At 34.8% G+C, this 20,007-nt stretch overlaps 1 protein-coding gene across 2 annotated transcripts in view; it reads left to right on the forward strand.

The window, feature by feature from the left end:
- Positions 1-909: 909 nt before the first annotated feature.
- LOC142319745 (transcription termination factor 5, mitochondrial-like) overlaps positions 910-20,007 on the forward strand; it is a 39,676-nt gene continuing 20,578 nt past the window's right edge. Inside the window, exons 1-4 of one of the 2 annotated variants that reach the window (XM_075357367.1) lie at positions 910-1,122; positions 3,951-4,092; positions 8,306-8,403; positions 12,675-12,814. In XM_075357367.1, the coding sequence (XP_075213482.1) occupies positions 3,951-4,092; positions 8,306-8,403; positions 12,675-12,814 (380 nt within the window). In that variant the 5' untranslated portion in view covers positions 910-1,122. The remainder of the gene's footprint in view (positions 1,123-3,950; positions 4,093-8,305; positions 8,404-12,674; positions 12,815-20,007) is intronic. The other variant, XM_075357368.1, reaches the window with a different exon arrangement.

A 20,007-nucleotide genomic window follows, 5' to 3' on the forward strand; every position in this document is an offset into this window, starting at 1 on the left:
GGATGAATGAGGATGATACATATGAATGTAAATGAAGTGTAGTCTTGTACAGTCTCAGGTCGACCATTCCCTTAGATGTGTGGTTAATTGAAACCTAATCATTAAATACCACCGGTATTCACTTTCAAATGCGTATAAAAACAAAAAAAACCTTTACTAGGATTTGAACCTTAAAACTCTCATATTTGAAATCATATGATTTGCGATGACGAGTTCACCACTAGTTCAACCCGGTGGTTTTTTTTTTTACCTCCGGGACCACCGTTAGTTTTTGCTTCATAGGATGAGATGAATGATTCGTAGCGTTTGTGAAAATGCCTTGCCTAACCGAGATTCGTACCTTGGACCTCCCAATGCGGTGAATTAGCTGTTGAACAACTAGGCAAGTTAACCACTAGATCAGCTCGGTGGACTAATTCTTATTGTTCACTAGTTGAATAGATTGCAACGTACACATTAGGAAAAAATTCTACAAAATAAATTGATTTTGATGTTCAATTGCGCTAATTTGAAACATCTAATACGGCAAAGTTTGAATTGTTTACATTACAATTATCTCAAACAAACTCAACCTGTAGCTGTCAACCTTTTGAGTAAATTTATTTAAGAAAGTTATTCTGTTCTAAGGGTTGGGTAAAAATTTGCTGATATGGCTAATTTAATATTAAAGAAACTGTTTTTCGATTATTGACATTGATTTATCCTGTCCCGGGTTCGATTACTGATATTTTACAAGATTGTCTTTTTTATATGTTTACTCTGTTCGTTTTCTTGTTAGATTTAGTTGCAAGCCAAGAATATAATTATTTTTGGGATCCTTTCTTCCTAAATATAAAATAGTCGTTCCGATCTGATTGTGAAAATGCCTTACTGTAATACCTCTATGGAAGAAAGTTGTCAACAGTAAATCGTAGAATTAACCTCAAATAGTAACGGTGTTTGTTTTCTTTCCACGTGAAGTATGTGTTTATGGTGATTTACTCTTGTAAGACGTGAAAACTGTTAATAAAAATTTAGTGTAATTATTCTTATTTGGATAATATTGTTCAGTTTCCAATTTTTGTTAGCAGTAGGTTACCTGGGCCTTTTTGTTTAACTGTAGATTTTTTAATAAATGCATAGGTAATAAATATTTGTTCAATTTAAAAAAAAAGAAATCTTTAACTTTATATATTCATAACGTTTCTGATACAATAAATGAAAATTTAAGTCATGGCATTATTGGTGATCATGTAACAATAGGACCTGATTTCCTTTATTCCTTTATTTTGTTTTAAATAAGTTGTGCTTATTTAAGTGTTTATGTGTTTACACATTAAACTTTGCACAAATAAATAAAAAAAAAGAAACTGATGCAATGAGCGCGTCAGCAGTAACATGTGCATAATTTGGAGGAGTGCTGCAGTAGGTATGCACGACAGAATGGTATTGTCCATCCTTGTCTTATGTGAGTCTGTGTTTTACTTGGTCTCATAATAATGTTATCCTACCAAAACAATAGACGCGCGGCTGCTAAGTGCGCTCTAAGAGCCATGGGGCTAATAGGTTTGGTCAATTACAACATAAGATTTCATTTATTAACTAGGTACCCTACCAAAAAATATTATAAATATAGTGAAAATATGCATAGTATATATCCTCCAATTTATGCAACAATTTATAAGTTACAACAAATCACAGCAACAAAAATATAAGCAAGCAAATATGAGCATGCATACATGTACCTCAGAAAACTTATAACAGGTGGGATATGCTACAGTAAACAGCCAGCCATTAACCATTATGAAGATTATAGGATTACTAATTCCCCATAGCAGCTTCGCCTGCCCTGTATGATTACTTGCATTTCTCATAGCAGTCATTTTTATTTTATGTTTTTTTAGTCAAGTAGCCGAGGCAAGTGCACGTACAGTAACGGTGGCAATAACCGTGTTGGTTGAACCACAGCGCCATATACTTTCGTACTCTTAAAAAACTCAAAACTGATTTTTAAATATTTATCTGAAGAGTATTTGTAAGCCCAGATCTACTGAATATCTTGTTTACTATAGTCGGGATTGGGAAAGTTTACAATCGCTGTTCAACATTTTTTTATCTTCCCTCATCCCCTTTCAAAGTCGAATTTAAAAATCTAGAAATTGTTTTATTGACATGAAGATTACACTCACCAAAAATCAGGTTGATTTTTCATTTGTTACAAAGAAATAAAAAAAAATAACCGGGTTTCAAAAAAAATTCAAAACCCATTTTAACTTGGAATTTCAAAAAATCTAGAAATGATTCATAATCATTCAGTTCAAGCCCAGTTCACTCAGTGACACACTAACAGTTCACAATTCATTAAAGTTTATATTCGACTGGCAAATCTTCACTACTTATATATATATATATATAACTGCAATCGCGAATAAGTTTCACCAAAATTGTAAGTTCCCTATTTCCTTTCCCCTCAAGAAAGAAGAATAGGGAACGAGCCCAGCAGTCACCTGCCCAGCAGCCACTGACAGCATATAGAAGAACGGAGAAAGAAGAAACCTGCACTTTCCCCCGTTCAACCCTTTGGGGCCACAGAAATATCAAGGTTAATGGCATGTAATTCTGATTACTGCCAAGTCTCGGAAAGTGCAGGCCAAAGAAGAACGAAGAGGTCATCTGTAGAAGATGAAGAAGAAAGAAGACCCTCTATGCGACCCGACGTCACAGACAGGAGTCCGGAAAAGAGCACAGCAGAGATGCATCGTGAAGGGCAGCCATTAAAGAAGTGGATGAAGATCTTCTCCTTATCCATTCCTAAAATACTTACAATTAAATAAATTAAATTAAATCAGCAATTGCGACTCCTTCCGGAGAAGGGTTGCATTGCTCCCTCCAAACAGTTAGTGCCCCGTTGTGGCGTATTCCTGCTAGCCTATGAAGTGTTAGCACCGAAAGGACTTCAGTGGACAGTCTGAAGGGGAATTATGTCGGTAGGACAGGTTTTAAAAGCCTAGCCTCCCGCGGTTGGACCCAAAAATGAGTTCGAGAACGGTACGAACGGATTGGAATGCTAATAAATCTGTCCTTAAAATATAAATAATATAAAACTTAAAACTTAGACCCGTCATTAAAAATAAACTCTTAAACATGCCCGATTATAGAATCATACAGCAGCAAGGGACACTGTCCAGGTTCTGCGATTCGAAGGGAGAATTTGTGAAACTCCTGCCACCTTTGCATTCCATTCCTATATATATATATATATATATATATATATATATATATATGTGTGTGTGTGTGTGTGTGTGTGTGTGTGTGTATAGTGAATAAAAATTAAATTTTACAATGTCAACATAGATTATGCAAATATGATATAATTTAAGCATTTATTCATTTTATTTCACTTTTAGTGACTTTTTATTTTTGTTGCCATCTGGTAGTTATTTCAATGTGGTTTAACATCATCTTTATGAAGGTTATTTATATTATAATATACCTTTTTAGGTTTTCAATCACAAGAATGATACAAAGAATGTATGTGAAGATATATTCACTGTAGTAGAGTCAATATTTTAAAATAATATTACAGAAACAGGGCACACAGCCAAAAAATATTTATTAAAAATTGTTTACATATAACATATGTAAGCTATGATAAAATGCCAGAAAATGCAATGTATTATTGTATTAAATTTAACAAAAGTTTGTTAAACAAATACAGGACAAATTAAATAAAAGTACTGATCAATGGCATACTAAAGAGGTCTCCTAATTATTTCAAGACCTACAATGCAATCTGCAACACTCTTAAAAAAGGAAATACAAAATAGCAACAAAGATTTTTTTTTGAAATTAGAATTTTTATTTATTTGGTTTGTTGTCATTTAACTTAAATTTAAGTTAAATATTTTAATATTACATTACTCATTTAAAAATTTAATTTATCAATTTTTTATTTATTTAATTTGTTTTAGATGAAGTCTTTCACTATTTTTTCTAAATTAAATGAAATACCTTTGGGGATTCCAAGAAGTCATAGGTTTCAAAAATCTGTGCTATGCTGCAGTTGCTATCACTCAAAATCAAAAATTGTTGATTTGTTGGTAGAATTAACTGGTAAGCTGTACTAACTTTGTAATTATTTCAGAGAATTTGAATAAGTATATTTCTACAAAAAATGAACACAGGATTGTGTAGGATTATGCTGCCCCTGAACCTGTACCAATAGATTCAGTTTTGTGTCAGTGTCCACCATTGTTTGAAAGAATTTTTGTTTTTTCTATTAGTTGAAGTAATATTTTAGTAATACAAGTTCTGTTGATAACGTATCATATCATATTTTTTCTTTAAAAGCATTTGAATTCAGCTGGAAAACTTGGTAGCGTGCAACACTAGTACCTAGTGAGTGTTTACATTTTTTTGTAATCTCGCAGAGCACATGAGTTGTTATTCAGTACCATTGTATGTATTAATGTAATGGCACGTATTGTATTTTTATTTTCTCCATAATGATGGAGAACATGGATTGAACAGCATTAGTGTGTTGAGTTCTCCTCAGTGACAAAAAGTGAAACAATCTATAACACACACTTCTGAGAACAAAACTATGAAGGTTACACAAATTAAATAGCAGTATAACTGTTTTCAAAAGTTCACTTGAGAGTGATCAGATTACTGGTAAGTTGTCGATAAGCCGAAAACCAAATTTAATTTACAGTGAGAACAGATTGATAATGAAAAATTGTTGACTGACCATCGTAAAAACTTCACATGATGTTGCAGTTAGCAGTGGTTCAGCATACATGATTTAAAAGGATGATTTGGGCATGCGCAGAATGGCTGTGAAATTTATGCCTGAGATGCTTTCTCTTGTACAGAAAGAGATTCATTTTGGTGTGCTGGAGTATACCAATGGTGATCGTAATTTCTATAAGATTATGATAATTAGTAATGAAACTTGGTGGTACTACAACTATAACCAAGAAACCAAAGCTTAATCATCACAGTAGAAGTCATTATCGTCCCTAAAGCTAAAGAAAGTAAAACAAATAAGGAGGACAGTGAAGTGATGCTGACTTTTTATTTCAACTGTTGTATATTTGTGCATCATGAATATGCATAATAAGGCCAAACAGTCAGCAAACAGTACTGTCTGACCATGTGGGAATTGTGGGTCATCTCTGTGACACAGTTAAATACAAGAGATTAGACCTGTGGGAATCACATAAGTAGCTGTTGCAGCATGATATTGTATCTGCCTGTTTGTCACATCTAACCCAGGAATTTTTGATGAAGCAGAGGATTCCTTTGGTTCACCAAAACCAAGAATATGCACCAAATGTTGCATTAAAAATAGAATAAAGTGCAGTGAAGTGGTGAAAAAATTAAAAACATACTTTTTAGTGAAGATGTTAGGGTTTATCAGTGGTACAAATTGTTTGAAGAAGGCTGTGAAGATGTTGAGGATGACAAAAGGATCAGATGTCCTAACACATCAACAACCAAGGGAAAATATTGACGAAATAAAGGACATTGTAATCAATAATCATCAAATTATTATTAGAGAAGTTACTGAAGAAGTGGGAATTTTCTTATGGCTCATGAGAAACAATTTTGGGTATAAAACAGTAAAATTTGTTCCAAAACTGTTGCATTTTCACTGCAAAAAACTTGCTGAATAATTGTTAGTTGATAACTCAGAATTACTCAAACATTCATAACAGGTGATGAAATTATATTATACAGGTACGATTATTATATTGAAACAAAGATCCAAACATTGCAATGGAAACTTCCTGAAGAACCAAGACTGAAAAAAGCATGCCAAGTATGATCAAATGTGAAGGTTATCCTTACTGTATTTTTTTGTTAGAATGGTGTCATCCAATGAATTATTACCAAAGGTTTTATGATCAAAAAACTGTATTACCTAACAGTTTTATGCTGCTTATGTAAGGCAATTCAAAGAAAACAATCACAGATTTGGGCAAACAATTCTTGGATTTTGCTTCACAATGATGCTCCAGCTTACACTTCATTATTAATTCATTATTATTTAGCCAAAATAACATCTTGCTCAGGCCAATGCATATTCTCCATACAAGACACCCTGTGATTTTTTCTTGTTCCTCTGATTAAGACAACATTAAAAGAACATTGATTCGCAATGATTTTTGAAATAAAGAAAAAAATCACCAAATAAATTATTGCTTTTCCAGAAACTGCTACGCACAAATTTTTTGAACATGGAATAAATGCTGTGATAAGTCTTTTGCGTTTCTGGGAAGCTAATTTGAAAGGAACAATACCAATCTAGAAGAATTAATAAATTATCTTTAATAAAGATTAAAATTCTTGTTATTTGTTTATCATGCCTTGTGTTTGTTGTCATGCTTTTATCAGATGTTGTAAATGTTAGTATGCTAGAGTTGTTCTCTAGTTTATTACAGAACAAAGTCATATATCCTTTTCATGAATATTGTTGATATATAAATATTGTTTAGGATAGGGACTAAAGGTCTGATTCATTTCAGGTATTACTTCTGTTCCTTAGTGATCATGTATTTGGATTTGTTTTGATATTTGTCTGTAGTCTCTTGTTTTAAGTCTATGATGTTTTTTCTATATAGCAAATTTTTCAACTCTGTTATAAAGTTCTTCTATGATTGATGACAGTGCTATTTGCCTTATCTGATTTTAGAAAAGTGATGTTGCTTGTGTGTGCATCTGCTTTTGTTTCTAGATAAATGTCTGTATTTCAGGGATGTGATTTTTTTTATTTGTTCAAAGTGTTTATGTTATTTGAAGTTTGTCTGAATGTGTAAATACTTTTTTTCTATAGTTACATTACCTGCTGACATTTACATAATGTAAATGTTATTTACATACATACATTTACAACACATTTACATACTGTGTTATTATACATACTGCTACCTGTTATTGTTATTTAGGCCTTTATCAAGGAGTGTTTTTCGTTTGGTATGAGTGAAATTTTTTTGAGATTCACATAATGGAATTTTAGTGTGGGAATTATGTATATATATTTTTTATATATATTAGTTGTTTTATTTTGTATTATGTCTTGATTGAATTGTTATTTTTTTATCCATTCATCTGTATGATCATTTAGTTGTCTTTATGTATCCATATCATGTTGTGTCACTTTCCAATGTTTGAAAGTTTTCAGGTATCTGAAAGTCTACTAAAAAAAAGGTCATTTCATATAAAAATTATTGTAGAAAAGTAAATAATACTAATGTTGATGACAATAATAATAATTTTAAAAATCTTCAGTACAGTATAACTATTTTACATATATATAACCCCAGAACCACCGTCAGCTCAAAATTTTATACATACATTTTTATATATATATTTCACTTTCTTGTGGACACAATAACTGCTATAGTTTTCCACCAAAATGTTGCTGGAATTGTAAGATGGGGGTTGTTGTCTGCTAGACATGTGAAACTTTTTCATATGCAACCATTGTCATATTGAGTAAATTTGAAGTTTTTTCTTAACTTTAAGGTGGAAATTTTTTTTGGCCTCTACTTAGCACAGTACTTAAATGAAATCTACCTTTGCCTTCCAGCGTGCTGAAAGGGATTTTTTTTTAGTTATGAATGAGAACGCAATTTTATTAATAGGTTTGTTATAATAAAAAATAAGTTTACATTGATTATAGTTCTGTTGACCCTTGACTTAGTACTGTTCTTTGTGACACAACATGAAAAATTAAAACTTACCTTGAAAAAAATTTGTAATTTGCTGCTGGTTTTATCAAAGAGAAGCAGACTAATTTTGTTTCTGTTTGGGTACCAGGTGTATTTTATATACTGACAGATTTTTGCTTAACATAATCAAAAAGAAATCCATTAGTACTAGAAAGTATCAACATGTTTTCAACTTTTTTTTTTCGTAATAATTTCAAGGTTCAAAGTGTAAATTTCAAGTTTAGTAAAAAATTTACAATTCTTAGGATTATTTTCAATTTACAATCTGTAATTATCTAGTAGCCTTGTTTGCATTAATTGTTTATTTAATTCAGAGTAATTCATAGTACATTATTAGTCTTCTTTTTTCATTATTAGTTTTCTTTTTTCTTTTGTATAATAATAAAGATGGTTTTTAATGTATAAGTTTGTTTAGAGATTTTCATTATGGTTTTAAGTTGGTTTGTAATTATTGATAACCATTTATTTCAAAATTTTACAAATAAACAAAATATACTTATTAAGAAGTGTTATATATCCAGTATCTTTTATTATTGATGTTAACGATTTGGTTTTTATCACTTTTTCTAAGTAAGATTTCTTTATTTCAGGTTGTACTACTAAACTAGCAGAAGAAGTGGTAAAGGAAAGAAAACAATTTGCCCAAGCAAGTGAAGAAAGAATCAGAAATACGCACTCAGTTTTGCAGGTTACTCAAAACAGTTTTTTATTTGTTAATATTTTAAAACTTAACAGATTAATCATTTTATGAGTGCAGATCTTGGTTTGTGAAAATAAAATCAAGTTAAATTAACTAACATTTCCTAATTTACGGTAAAAAGAAGATATTTTTATTTCAAGGACTGTTCAGAAAGTTCTTGGCCTGACAAATAAAATGAGGTTTTTTAATAAAATTTTTCAATGTAATCTTTCAATTTTATACATTTAAATACTCTTAATGTAATGCGACTTGTCCAACTTTGCAAAATAAGTGGTTGTCAGTTTTGACCTCATGATTTGAAATGAATCTTCATCCAACAAGTCATTTCATCAGGTTTAGAAAAAGGAAGTAACAACTACTTGAGTCCAAATCTAGCAAATATGGCACATTTGGAAGCACTTTGAAGTTTTGTAGCAACAACCCAGTGTGTTTGTTGGCACATTATCATGGTGAAAACACTTTCTTTTTGACCAGATGTGGATGTTTAGCCTGAAAAGTACAATTCAGCCAGTTCAGAAGTGGAGCATAATATTTCTTAGTTTTAGTTCTGCCTTTTTCCCTGTAGTCTATGAGCATTACAGATGAGAATCCATAAAAACCACAGCCATGACTTCTTCTGCAGATGGAACCACTTTTGCTTTCATCTGGCTCAGATTCATCTGCTCCCACCTGTCATTCCACCGAAGGGAGCCTCGTATTCGTTCGCCTCTGATGTGGTCCATCTTAGTCACACCAAGAGACATTTTCATCTCTGCCGTCGTGAGATCTCGATCAAACTGCACGTATCGTGTCCAACACTTTGCTCCATATGTAAGTGCGGGTCTAACCACTGTAGTATACATTCAGCCCTTAAGTTTTGGAGGCATACGTTTGTCATAAAGAACAACCGAAATCTGCTGCCACTTCAACCATGGCACGGTGATTCGATGATTCATATTTTGCTCACTGCCGCCTCTTTGATTCAATATAGATCCAAGATGCTTAAAACGTGTACACTTCGGCATAACTTGACCATTGATCATAATGTCAGGCGATTGTGCTTGTGCGTCGCTGAATGACAAGAAGATATATTCCGTTTTGGATTCACTGATCTTCAGACCGTGACTTTCAAGTGCACATTTCCAAGGATTGAAAACATCTTTAGCACCACATCACTTTCACTCGCGAGACCCACATCGTCAGCAAAAAGGACGCTCAGCAGCAATTCATCCATGATGTGCGATGTCAGATAATTAATAACAATGTTAAAGAGCAGTGGGCTCAGCACGCTGCCTTGGTGTACCCCATGTTCACATGAAAAGCCGTTGATGTTCCTGCAATGCATCTCACCCTTGTGGTCGCATCGCGATACATGTCCACAATGATTTCAACATATCGTTCTGGAACACTGACTTCTCAATGCCGTCCATATCAAATCTCGCAGCACTCGATCGAAAGCTTTCTCAAGGTCTATGAATATCATATGCAAATTCCTAGTAGCGTCTCTAAACTTTTCCACCAGTATACGCATAGCTTGAATTGCATCCGCTGTTGATCAGCCAGGCATGAAACCACATTGATTAACGTGAATTTTTGACAGTACAATTTTCATCAGGCGGTTGTTAATGACTCTTTCCCAAATCTTCATAGTGTGCGACAGTAGTTTTATACCTCTGTAATTGCCACATTTTCTGGATCTCCTTTGCCTTTGAAGAACGGCAAGAGGAAGCTTTGACAAAAAGCCGCAGGCATCGAACTTCCGTTTTTAATTTTGTTGAACAAAATACAGAGAAAGAGGATGCCGATCGCTCCAACAGACTTCCACAGCTCTATGGGTACTTCGTCCAGTCCCACTGCTTTACCTCTTTTCATTTCTTTCAGTGCAGCTTTGACCTCCAATTCAGTTATGTCTTCCACTTCTTCGCTTAAGAGGTTCACAGGATGGGTATTTGGTTCGTGGGAACTCCTCGTTCAACAGATTATCAAAGTAGTCTCTCCATCCCTGCATTATGTCGTGGTCGTCAGTAAGCAGCCTGCCATTTGCATCCTCAATAAACTTAGGTGAAGTTATTGCTTTTGCATTGTTTCGACGCTATGCCACCACTTGAAAGATCATCCCACCGTCGTCCGGAGATTCGAGATCTTCATAAAACTTTTGACACGCAGCAGCTTTGGCTTTAGCTATTTCTTTTGCCGTGGCTCTCTTCGTTTCAACTTTTTGTTGTCGGAGCTGCTCTTTTTCTATTGTTAGTAGTGGATCACACTTCGACCACGCCCGAAATGCTGCCCTCTTGGCCGCCACTGCCTTCTTGACAGAGTCACCTTTCCAAAACCAGGCTTCTCTTCCGTTCTCCAATCAACCTTTCAACACTCCAAGCAGTTCTTTAGCTTTCAACAAACAGACATCTTGGAAAACCTGCCACATCTCGCCAGCATCCAGTTCAGCCTATGCTTCAACAACATCATGAATCCAGTCTTGCAATCCTGTCAGAAGTTTTATGCCCTGTTCAGTACCCAGTCTTTGCCGTCTAATCTTTTCCACTTTAACCGACTTGTCTTTAGTTCGAGAGGCAGCCGGAAGGCGTATTTCAGTCAGTAGCAGACGATGTTGATCCACAACGTCCTCTCCCAAGATGACCTTACAATCCCTCACAAGCTTTCTCATGTCATTTCTCATTTCTGTGGCAGTACACAGATGGTAATCGATCTGGGTCGTACGGCCCCCGCTGCTGTAAGTGATCAGGTGTCGGGACTGTTTTCTGAAGAACGTGTTCAGTATCGCTAACTCATGTGCCTTGGCAAGTCGAAGTATCTCATTTCCCTGCTCATTTCTGCAGCCATATCCGTAACCACCATGCCACCTTTTATCGCCTTGATTTTGTGTGCCGACATGTCCGTTGAGATCCGCACCCAGAAACACCTTCTCGTTCTTGGGGAGATTTTTAAGCAAGTTCTCCAGTTCAAGCCAAAAAGCCTCTTTCTCTGCTGCTGGACATCCTGTTTGAGGTGCATAGGCACTGATGATGTTCCAAATTCCCCTGTCGATAACCAACGTAATGCTCATCAGGCGGTCACTGACTTTTTCAATATCGTCGATGTTGTTTTGTAGCTCTTGACAGAGTATGATGCCGACTCCATTTCGATGATTCTTGAGCCTGTGATAGTGTAGTTTAAATTTCTTTGTGTTCGTATCCAAAAAACGGGTCTTGTTTGCTTGGTTATGCCACTTTGTTTCTTGGACACACAGAACATCCAATCTCCATCTCTCCATCACATCCTCCAGTTGGTAGCTCTTTCCGTTCATGCTACCCACGTTCCATGAGCCAATGCGCAAAATCCTGGGTCCAATTGGATGCTTCATTTTGCTCGCCCCCGAAACGTCTCGAGCTCTGATCTGTCCACGAGTGGACGTCCCGGGATCACGAACCCGAAGGCTAGTGCCCGGCGGGGTAGTGTTATTTATTTCAACCATTATTTCCATAAAGCATGAATCCATTCTTTTGAACCTGTCTGGATTTAAAAGGTTTTGTTTGTTTGACTTCTTCATGTTGCCTATAATCAAAATTCGACCTTTCTTTTCTTTCCACCGGTGGTCTCCAGTCGTGGTAACCCAAGGCTTCATGACACTGTTGGAATCAGTGCTTAAGGTGTTAATGACGTTGCAGCCTCATCTTATGGTGTTCACGTTGTAGCTACATTTGATTCAAAAAAGGTCATTAGACATGACCCCCACCCTTCTCTGTCTGCCGCGCCACCTGGTAGGTCTTGCGTTGCCCGGATCACACCACAGGGAGGTAGAGAATCGGATAGTTGACAGGTCTGGAGCTATGTGGTTTTCCTAATAAACGATGTTGGCTACTTAACCCTGCGCTCCGTTTCAACCGGCCCATTTCGTGACCCCAGTTCATTCTTTCTATATCCTAACTTTATTTGCAATGTTTTAATTAATTCAGTTCTCTTGTTAATTAATTCAGCTGACTTGATTTGACACTTTAAACTTGTCAAAGAATTGTTTTTTATTAAAGACTCATTCAATATATCTGCTTAAACAAGTTCACCTTTACAAGATTTTATTACCTGATGATTTGTAATGCTTTGGTTAGTTTCCTTATAATTAGGTGTGTTCATTTGGATTTTGTAAATTTTTTTGCAAATTGGTTTTATAATATATGATTTAACTATGCATATTATTCTTTTGTTTTTGGTTTAAATGCTGTTAGATGTAATAGAAACACCAAAACTTACTTATTATATGTATTATATATTGTAATATTTTTCAGGAAAGTGGCCTGCCAAAACTAGACATTATTAAAAATTTAAGAGTTTTGTCTGTACATCCTGCTACTCTAAAGAATCAATATATGATTTTTGAAGAAGCAGGTTTTAAAGATAGACAAATTAGTTGCTTTAAACTGTGCCAGTAAGTTTGTTTGATTGTTATAAATTTATTGCTCAGTAATATAATTTAATTTTCCTTAATCTAAATTATTTAAGAATGAAAAAACATGTTATTGGAATTTTATTTCAGTTAATATATAAGTCAGGTAAGAGTAAAGGTAGGTTGAACTTTTATGTTTTGTACATGTTTATACTGGGTGTATTGAAAAGATTCAATACAGCTTTTCCAGCTTTTCTTCCTATTACACACTGCTAAACTCTTTACACTGTACACATACACTACACCAAGAACAATATGCAATTTACAACATATATTCTTATATATCTACACAATATCTTACACTGTTTTTTCTTACACTTACACTCAGACCCGACAGGTAGGACTTTGTGGGTTGGCATCCCAATGGCCCTAACATCTGCAGCTTTTTTCCTACTACACATTGCTGCAGAACATTTTACACCATACACACACACACACATGCACGCGCTCGCGTGTACTTCACACCAAAATTGCAACTAGATTCCAAGGTGGAAACTATTGTGCTGATGGGTGGATGGCTCTATATAGTGAATCTCAGATGATGTCCTCTGGGCACCAGGGTGAACGCAGTTGTATGAAGCCCTAACTCCAGTACATGTGTGCTCTGCTGGAGTGGTTTATTATATCACCAGTACTCGTGGTTACTGTATATTGGTCCCAATCAAAAATCCTTTGGTGGTATTTATCCGCTTGAAAAAAACCAAAAAATCTGGGAGCTTAAAAAGACTTTAACTGACCTTGTCAGCCGAAGATTTGTCAGTAGATAATGAAACAAGAAATAAAATAAAGATTGCTAAATTATCAATAATATGGTTTATTGAAAGGTTTCACTTTTCTTAGTAGATAAATGCACTGTTGCAGCATGTGGCTCTCTGGAGTTAATTAAAAACCTTAGGAGTGGCGCCCTGTTGATTGAGATGAGTGAGTGATGAGGAATAGAATTGGAAGCTTCTAGCCCTTAGGTTCATAGGGAAGAATGGAATGATAGTGAAGACACATAATACTCCAAATTCCAGCGAGAGAAAAAAAATCTTTTGCATGACTTGACTGGTATTGAACTGTCAGAAGTATCAGAACTGTCACCACAATCAGTCATATTTGTTCAGAGGATAATGAGGAAGGAGATTGGTGTTGATGTGCCAACATCCTCACTTAATATAACCTCTTCTACTCTGATGGTCCCTGAATTGGCTACTTCTCTGTCTGTGTGCAACCATTCAAACCAAACTGCAGATGCTGCTTCAAGTGTAAGGGTTTTGGTCACACCAAATTTGGTTGCACAAAGGAACACGTTTGTGTGCGTTGCAGTTGCATGGGACATGATGACAGTGCATAGATTGAAGCTGAAAAGTGTAAGTGTGTAAGGGTTCACAGTCGACAAGGTCTCACAAATGTCCCCTTTATAAGGAGGAACTTATGTTAAGGATTGTTACTGTACAGAAAATGTCACTTCCTGTGGCTCATTGGGAATACAGAAAATCCCTCAACATGAGGAATCCACTACAGCCCGATGTTAGTTTTATCGAGGCTCTTACTAACAAAAGGTGAATGAGTCCACATTATGCAAAGAACTGACCAAATTGGGCCAAGCTTTGTCAGACCAGGTAAAAATTCCTCACTTCTGATACTGCAGCATTGAGTACAGGCAAGAAGGATATTTTTGGTGGAAAGACCAACAGTGGTTCACCAAAAACCACTTCAGTTGGTACACCTCCCAGTTTCTGTTGCACCAATTACACAGCAAACTACTAAGATCCCAATGAAGTAATCTACAGAAAAATCATTGTCTGGTACAGTATCTCCAGCCTCCAAATCCCCACCACCATCTCGAGTTTGCTTTGAGCATATGGTGGCGTTGGAAGTGCCTGAAGAAACAAAGCACTTCCTTAAAGTTTTAAACACAAAAGAAAGACAGGATAATATTTTATAAATAATCTGCAAGTAGTGTTTTACATATAACAGGAAAAACCTAATTTTATATATACAAATATTATTCATTAGAATGTTTCTGATCTCTCTTCTTGATATGAGGATATTGAAATCCTACTAAAGAAATAAAATCTTTTAATACTGTGTGTGCAGGAAACCCGCCTCTGTCCCCAGAATGAAACTTCTTTTTGTGGATATGTTTGCCTGCGACCATCCAGCTGAAGGTAGAAATCAAGAAGTTTTGGCTGTTTTCCTAAAGGAAATCATATTGGCCAAGTGGATTCTGCTGGATACAAACATCCCTGCAGTCTCATTAAAGATTTTGGTACCATGTAAAATGATTGTCTACAACTTACATTTTCCCCCACATTTTGAAATTAGTGAGGATGATCTATCCAGTCTTTTTTCACATATTCCTTAACCCTGCATAATAATTTGGTGGTATCAACTCCAATCACTATTCATTAAGCTCTTCATCATGCTCTTCCTGAGGCACTATAGTTGATTGACTGAGGCAGAACTTAGATCTCTGCTTATTAGACGATGGGTCGTACACATTTATGTCATCTTCATCAAGTACACCTTCATGCATCGATGTACATCTTACCTGGCAAATTTCCAAAAACATTTTTTGAAGCTATCACAGACCAATTGTTATCTCATTTAGTAATGGTGATTTGCCTCAAGAGTCAGCTAAGCAGATGGGTGGTTGGGAAAGTGAACTTGAACGGATACAAGGATTCCTTTGGCCAATACGACAAGAGTGGTAGCACGATCCACCAACTTGGCAAGTTTACACACTAAATTCTTGATAGTGCAAATAAATTCATCCTTTTAACATCTGAAAAGCCAAGATAGCCTGCTGTTCCTTGGTGTGATGAAGACTGCAGGCGTATATTAAGGGATCATCACAGGGCTATGTGTAATTTCAATTGAAGGCCTGTAACAGAATTGCTTAGTGTCTTTGCATTGCAAGGGCTGTTTGCCATTAAGTGTTACAGTGTGCTAAACAAAAATCGTGGCTGAATTATTTGATACAGTTTCTCAGACAACTCCATAATCTGTTGTATGGAGAAACGTTTGGCCCATATGTGAATCAAGACAATCTCATAGACGATTGGACTGGAAAACAATGGCATCCTCATCACCATGCCAGTTGATGTGGCGAACATTGTTTGAAAATATTCCTTTATGTCAGTTTCCTTATAACATCATATTGTCCTGAGTTTATGAGGTTTAAGTTGTAAATAGAAAATATCCCATTTGTTATTAGAGATTCTCAAAATGATTTGAACTTTCCATTTTCTTTTGATGAGGTAAGATATGCCTTGAATACCTCCTGTTTACTCCATTTTGACATCTGTTGTCTATTTATAATAAAATATTCTTTGACCAGATTGTTCTAGTTTCTTGGTCAGAAGTACTGGTAATTCCCATACTGAAACCTGATAAAGATAGATCATGCCCTTCAAGTTATCGTCCTATCTTCTTGATTGGTATCCTGTGTAAGGTGATGGAACAAAGGGTAAACCTTTTGTCTAGTATGGTACCGTGAGAGAAATAATGTAATTGCCTCCAAACAATGCAGGCCAAGGTAAATATCATCTGTTGATCATGTAGTTGTCCTGGAATCTGTTATTCAGAACGTGTTCCTACTTCACCAATACCTGTTTGCTGGTTTTTTGATATGCAAAAAGCATATGATATGGCTTGGAGGAGAGGAATCCTAAATATGTTGCATGAATGGGGTATAAAAGGGTCTTGCATTTATCAGAGGTTTCCTCAATAGTCTTTCCTTTTGAGTTTGAGTTGGAATGACAGTATTCAAAAATTTAACAATGGAAAATGGAAACATCTTAATCGATATGAGAAACATTCAAGATCTCCTGCTCTGCTAAGCATAATAGCTTACCACCTTTTATTTTCTCTAAATATAGAATTACAAGTACCTCCTGTTATTCGACGTTATTACCCCCTTTGACGGCCTTGTAAATTTTTGCTTTAGTCTTTGTCGATATCAAAAAAGTATACGAATCTTATGAGGAAAATTTTTTAATATGGTAAATAGTGTTAATCCTGATGTTATAGTTTATACAGATGGCATAGATGAAGACATTGACGCATCTAACAGAGTTTTGTACGTAATCCAGGAAAGTCCATTCATCATGACCACAGCTGTACCTCATATGACTGTGTATTTTGTGGTGACATTTATCTCTGAAACCATATAGGATTCAATTTGTACAAGCCCTCCGCCGAAGTTATATATAAAAAATGATATTTTGAATTTTGTAAATTCATCCTTGACAAGCAGGAAGATGACACTTCTTTCATCCACAATGTTTTGGACTAGACCACATTTCATCTATGTGGAAAGTGAACTGCCACAGTGTAAGAGTATGGGGAGATTCCCCTATGTAAGCATAAAAGAGACTCCAAGAATTCTGTGCTGTTTCAAGAAAAAGTTTATGATGTGTACTTTTTTTTATGAAAAACAATGTTATGGGAATCTCACATCTGGAATTGTTGCAAAACTGGTTTTCCTACAGTTATGAGTGGGTTCTGATAAATTCATTTTCCAGCAGGACAGAGTTCCACTGCAGTAGAATCTTCAAGTTCAAACATTTCTTAACAATGAGCTTTCACAACGATGAATCAGCTGTAGGCTCTGCCAGTTTGGCATTTTACCATTGGCCAGCGAGGTTGCCTGATCTCACTGTCTGTGATTTTTTTCTTGTGGGGGTTTGGAAGTTTATGTGCCTCCTCTTCCAGCAACTGTGGGTGATTTGTGAAACTACATAACAACAGCAGTGGTTGCAGTAATGTGGTTGAGTAACACTAGTTATGATTGCTTGATCATGGGTTGAGTTTAACCCGATGATCAAGCATGGTCTGTTGTGTAGATGCATAACTTGCTCCAGAGGGAGCCGAATTGAGCATTTGTGAAAATTATTAGTAAAATTTTATATTCAAACATGTATTTTATAATTCGCTGCAAGGTTATATGTTCATTTGTTTAAAAAATAAAGCCTTTTGGAACTTGAATAATTTTTATACATGTTGTATTGTGCTATGAAATACACAGTCTTATAAATTTATTAGGGATATTGGATATTTGTAGAAAATGACCCTGTGTCCTGTCAGTGAACAAGTACATTTAACTTAATATATTCACTACTATGATTTTTCCATTTATTTAATCCAGAAAACAAAATAAATTTTGTATGATTTAAACAGTAAGGTGTTATAAAACAATAGTAAAAGGTAGAATGTTTAAAAACATTCTACCTGTTCTGAGCAGTTTTTCACTGATAGAACTTACCAAAATACAAATCTGTTTGATTAATATTGCTTGCAAGAAGCCTAATAACCATGAATTCTATGCAACCTCAGATTAAAATAGTCACAATCACTGAGCTTATTGTATTCTAAATATTGTGCTAGAAAAATTAGCATTTTCTTTTTTTTATATTGTTTTAAGTGATAACTGAACTTTGAATTAATTTCTCAGAAAATAACTTGTTCAAATAATAATAAAAAATTGAATAGCATTAGTAAGTACAATCTACAATGCACAGTATTGTTTCTTTTAAATCTTTTTAACAGTAATGTGTCCATATTTTTTTTATAGAAAATTCTTTTATAAAACTATGTTTCTAAGTCTGTACATGAAACAGAAAGACTGGCTGATGAGAATAATAATTCTTTTTATGTTGACTAGCTTTTCTTGACTGGAAAGAGTTAAATTTACAATAGTATTCTGAATTATGTAAAACATATTAAAAAACAAACAATAACATTATATTTATACATAAATAAAAAATAAATTTTGAGATCAGATATAAATTTTTACAGATTTTTGCATTACAAATTTTTTCACTTCTAAGAATTAATCATTATTTGAGAATAATGTATGGCAATTAGTTACCTGCTTGACTATAATATTTTAATGGTTTTGATTTTTGTGTTTTGTTTGTGTATGTAATTAAAAATAAATATATATTAGTATATTATATACATACAGAGGGTATCATGAATTTCTCCCAGGCCCAGGACTTCCATAACCTATTCTACTTGTGAAAATAATGGAAAAAGTTCATATAAATATATGTCCTAAAATACTTCTTTTGCGAGATATGGCTAGTGAAAGATTTCGCTTGGATTTCAGCTACCCCAGTAAAATGAGATTGTACTGAAATTTTTAGGATGTTGATTAAGGGAACAGAATTAGTGATTTCTTATGGTTTTTGACTTCAAAAATAAAATTAGATAAGTCTCAGAACCGTATCTGCAGTAGTTTTTGAGAAATCTGAAATGAAAACCAATAGATTGGAGTAAAAAAACCTGTTTTTTATGTTTGACGTACAATAATTTCTTAAATGGATAATTAACACATAAAACTTTTAAACAAGACTTTAGAGGATTTAATTCTGAACAAAATGGATTAAGGTAAGTTGAATAAAATAGAAAAATTCAAAAAAATTTGAATTTTATTTAGAAATGTATACTAGACCCTAGTGCATTTGTACCAGTTTGTAATAAATGTTCAAAAATGAGCCCGTTATTTTCAATACATACCTTGGCACGCTTCTCTACTGCTTTTGTTGCTCATTTTAGTTCTTCAGGACTATCCTTAAGTTGCTCAGCTGCACCAATTGTATGAACAATTAATTCTTCACAAGAATGTATTTTTGATTTGTATACAATATTTTTCATCCATCCCCAGACGCAAAAATCTAAAGGTTAGATCAGGCGATCCAGGTGGCCAGGAACATAGACCTCCATGACCGATTCATGTCTCAGGGAATTGAGTTTAAGTGAGTGGAAACAGCAGACGAGAAGTGAGGAGGCACACCATCGTGCTGGAAGTATACTTTGCATCTCAGCACTAAATCTCAAGCAGCTGTGGCAATTCTTCTTGAAGAAAGTACAAGTAGACCTCAGCATTTAAGTGACCAGGTAATATCAATGATCCAAACAATTGATTGTGAAGATGGCCGTACCATAGATTGATGCTAAATCGGTGTTGAAAATTGCCTTCCGCCTTTTCATGAGGATTTACTTTTGCCCATGTGTGTAGTTGCTGGCACCATCTCGAGTGAAATTTGCCATGTCAGTAAAAAAACATACTTGTAGAGTTGTTGATTTGTATTACACCAGTTGCAGAATTCCAAACAAAGTGGACAGGCTCCTGGGAGTAAATGTTGAACTGGCTGTTTATAATAAGGATAAAACTTGTTTTGTTT

Source organism: Lycorma delicatula, chromosome 2 (genome assembly GCF_047948215.1).
Source record: "Lycorma delicatula isolate Av1 chromosome 2, ASM4794821v1, whole genome shotgun sequence".
In the NCBI taxonomy this organism is placed as follows: Eukaryota; Metazoa; Arthropoda; class Insecta; order Hemiptera; family Fulgoridae; genus Lycorma; species Lycorma delicatula.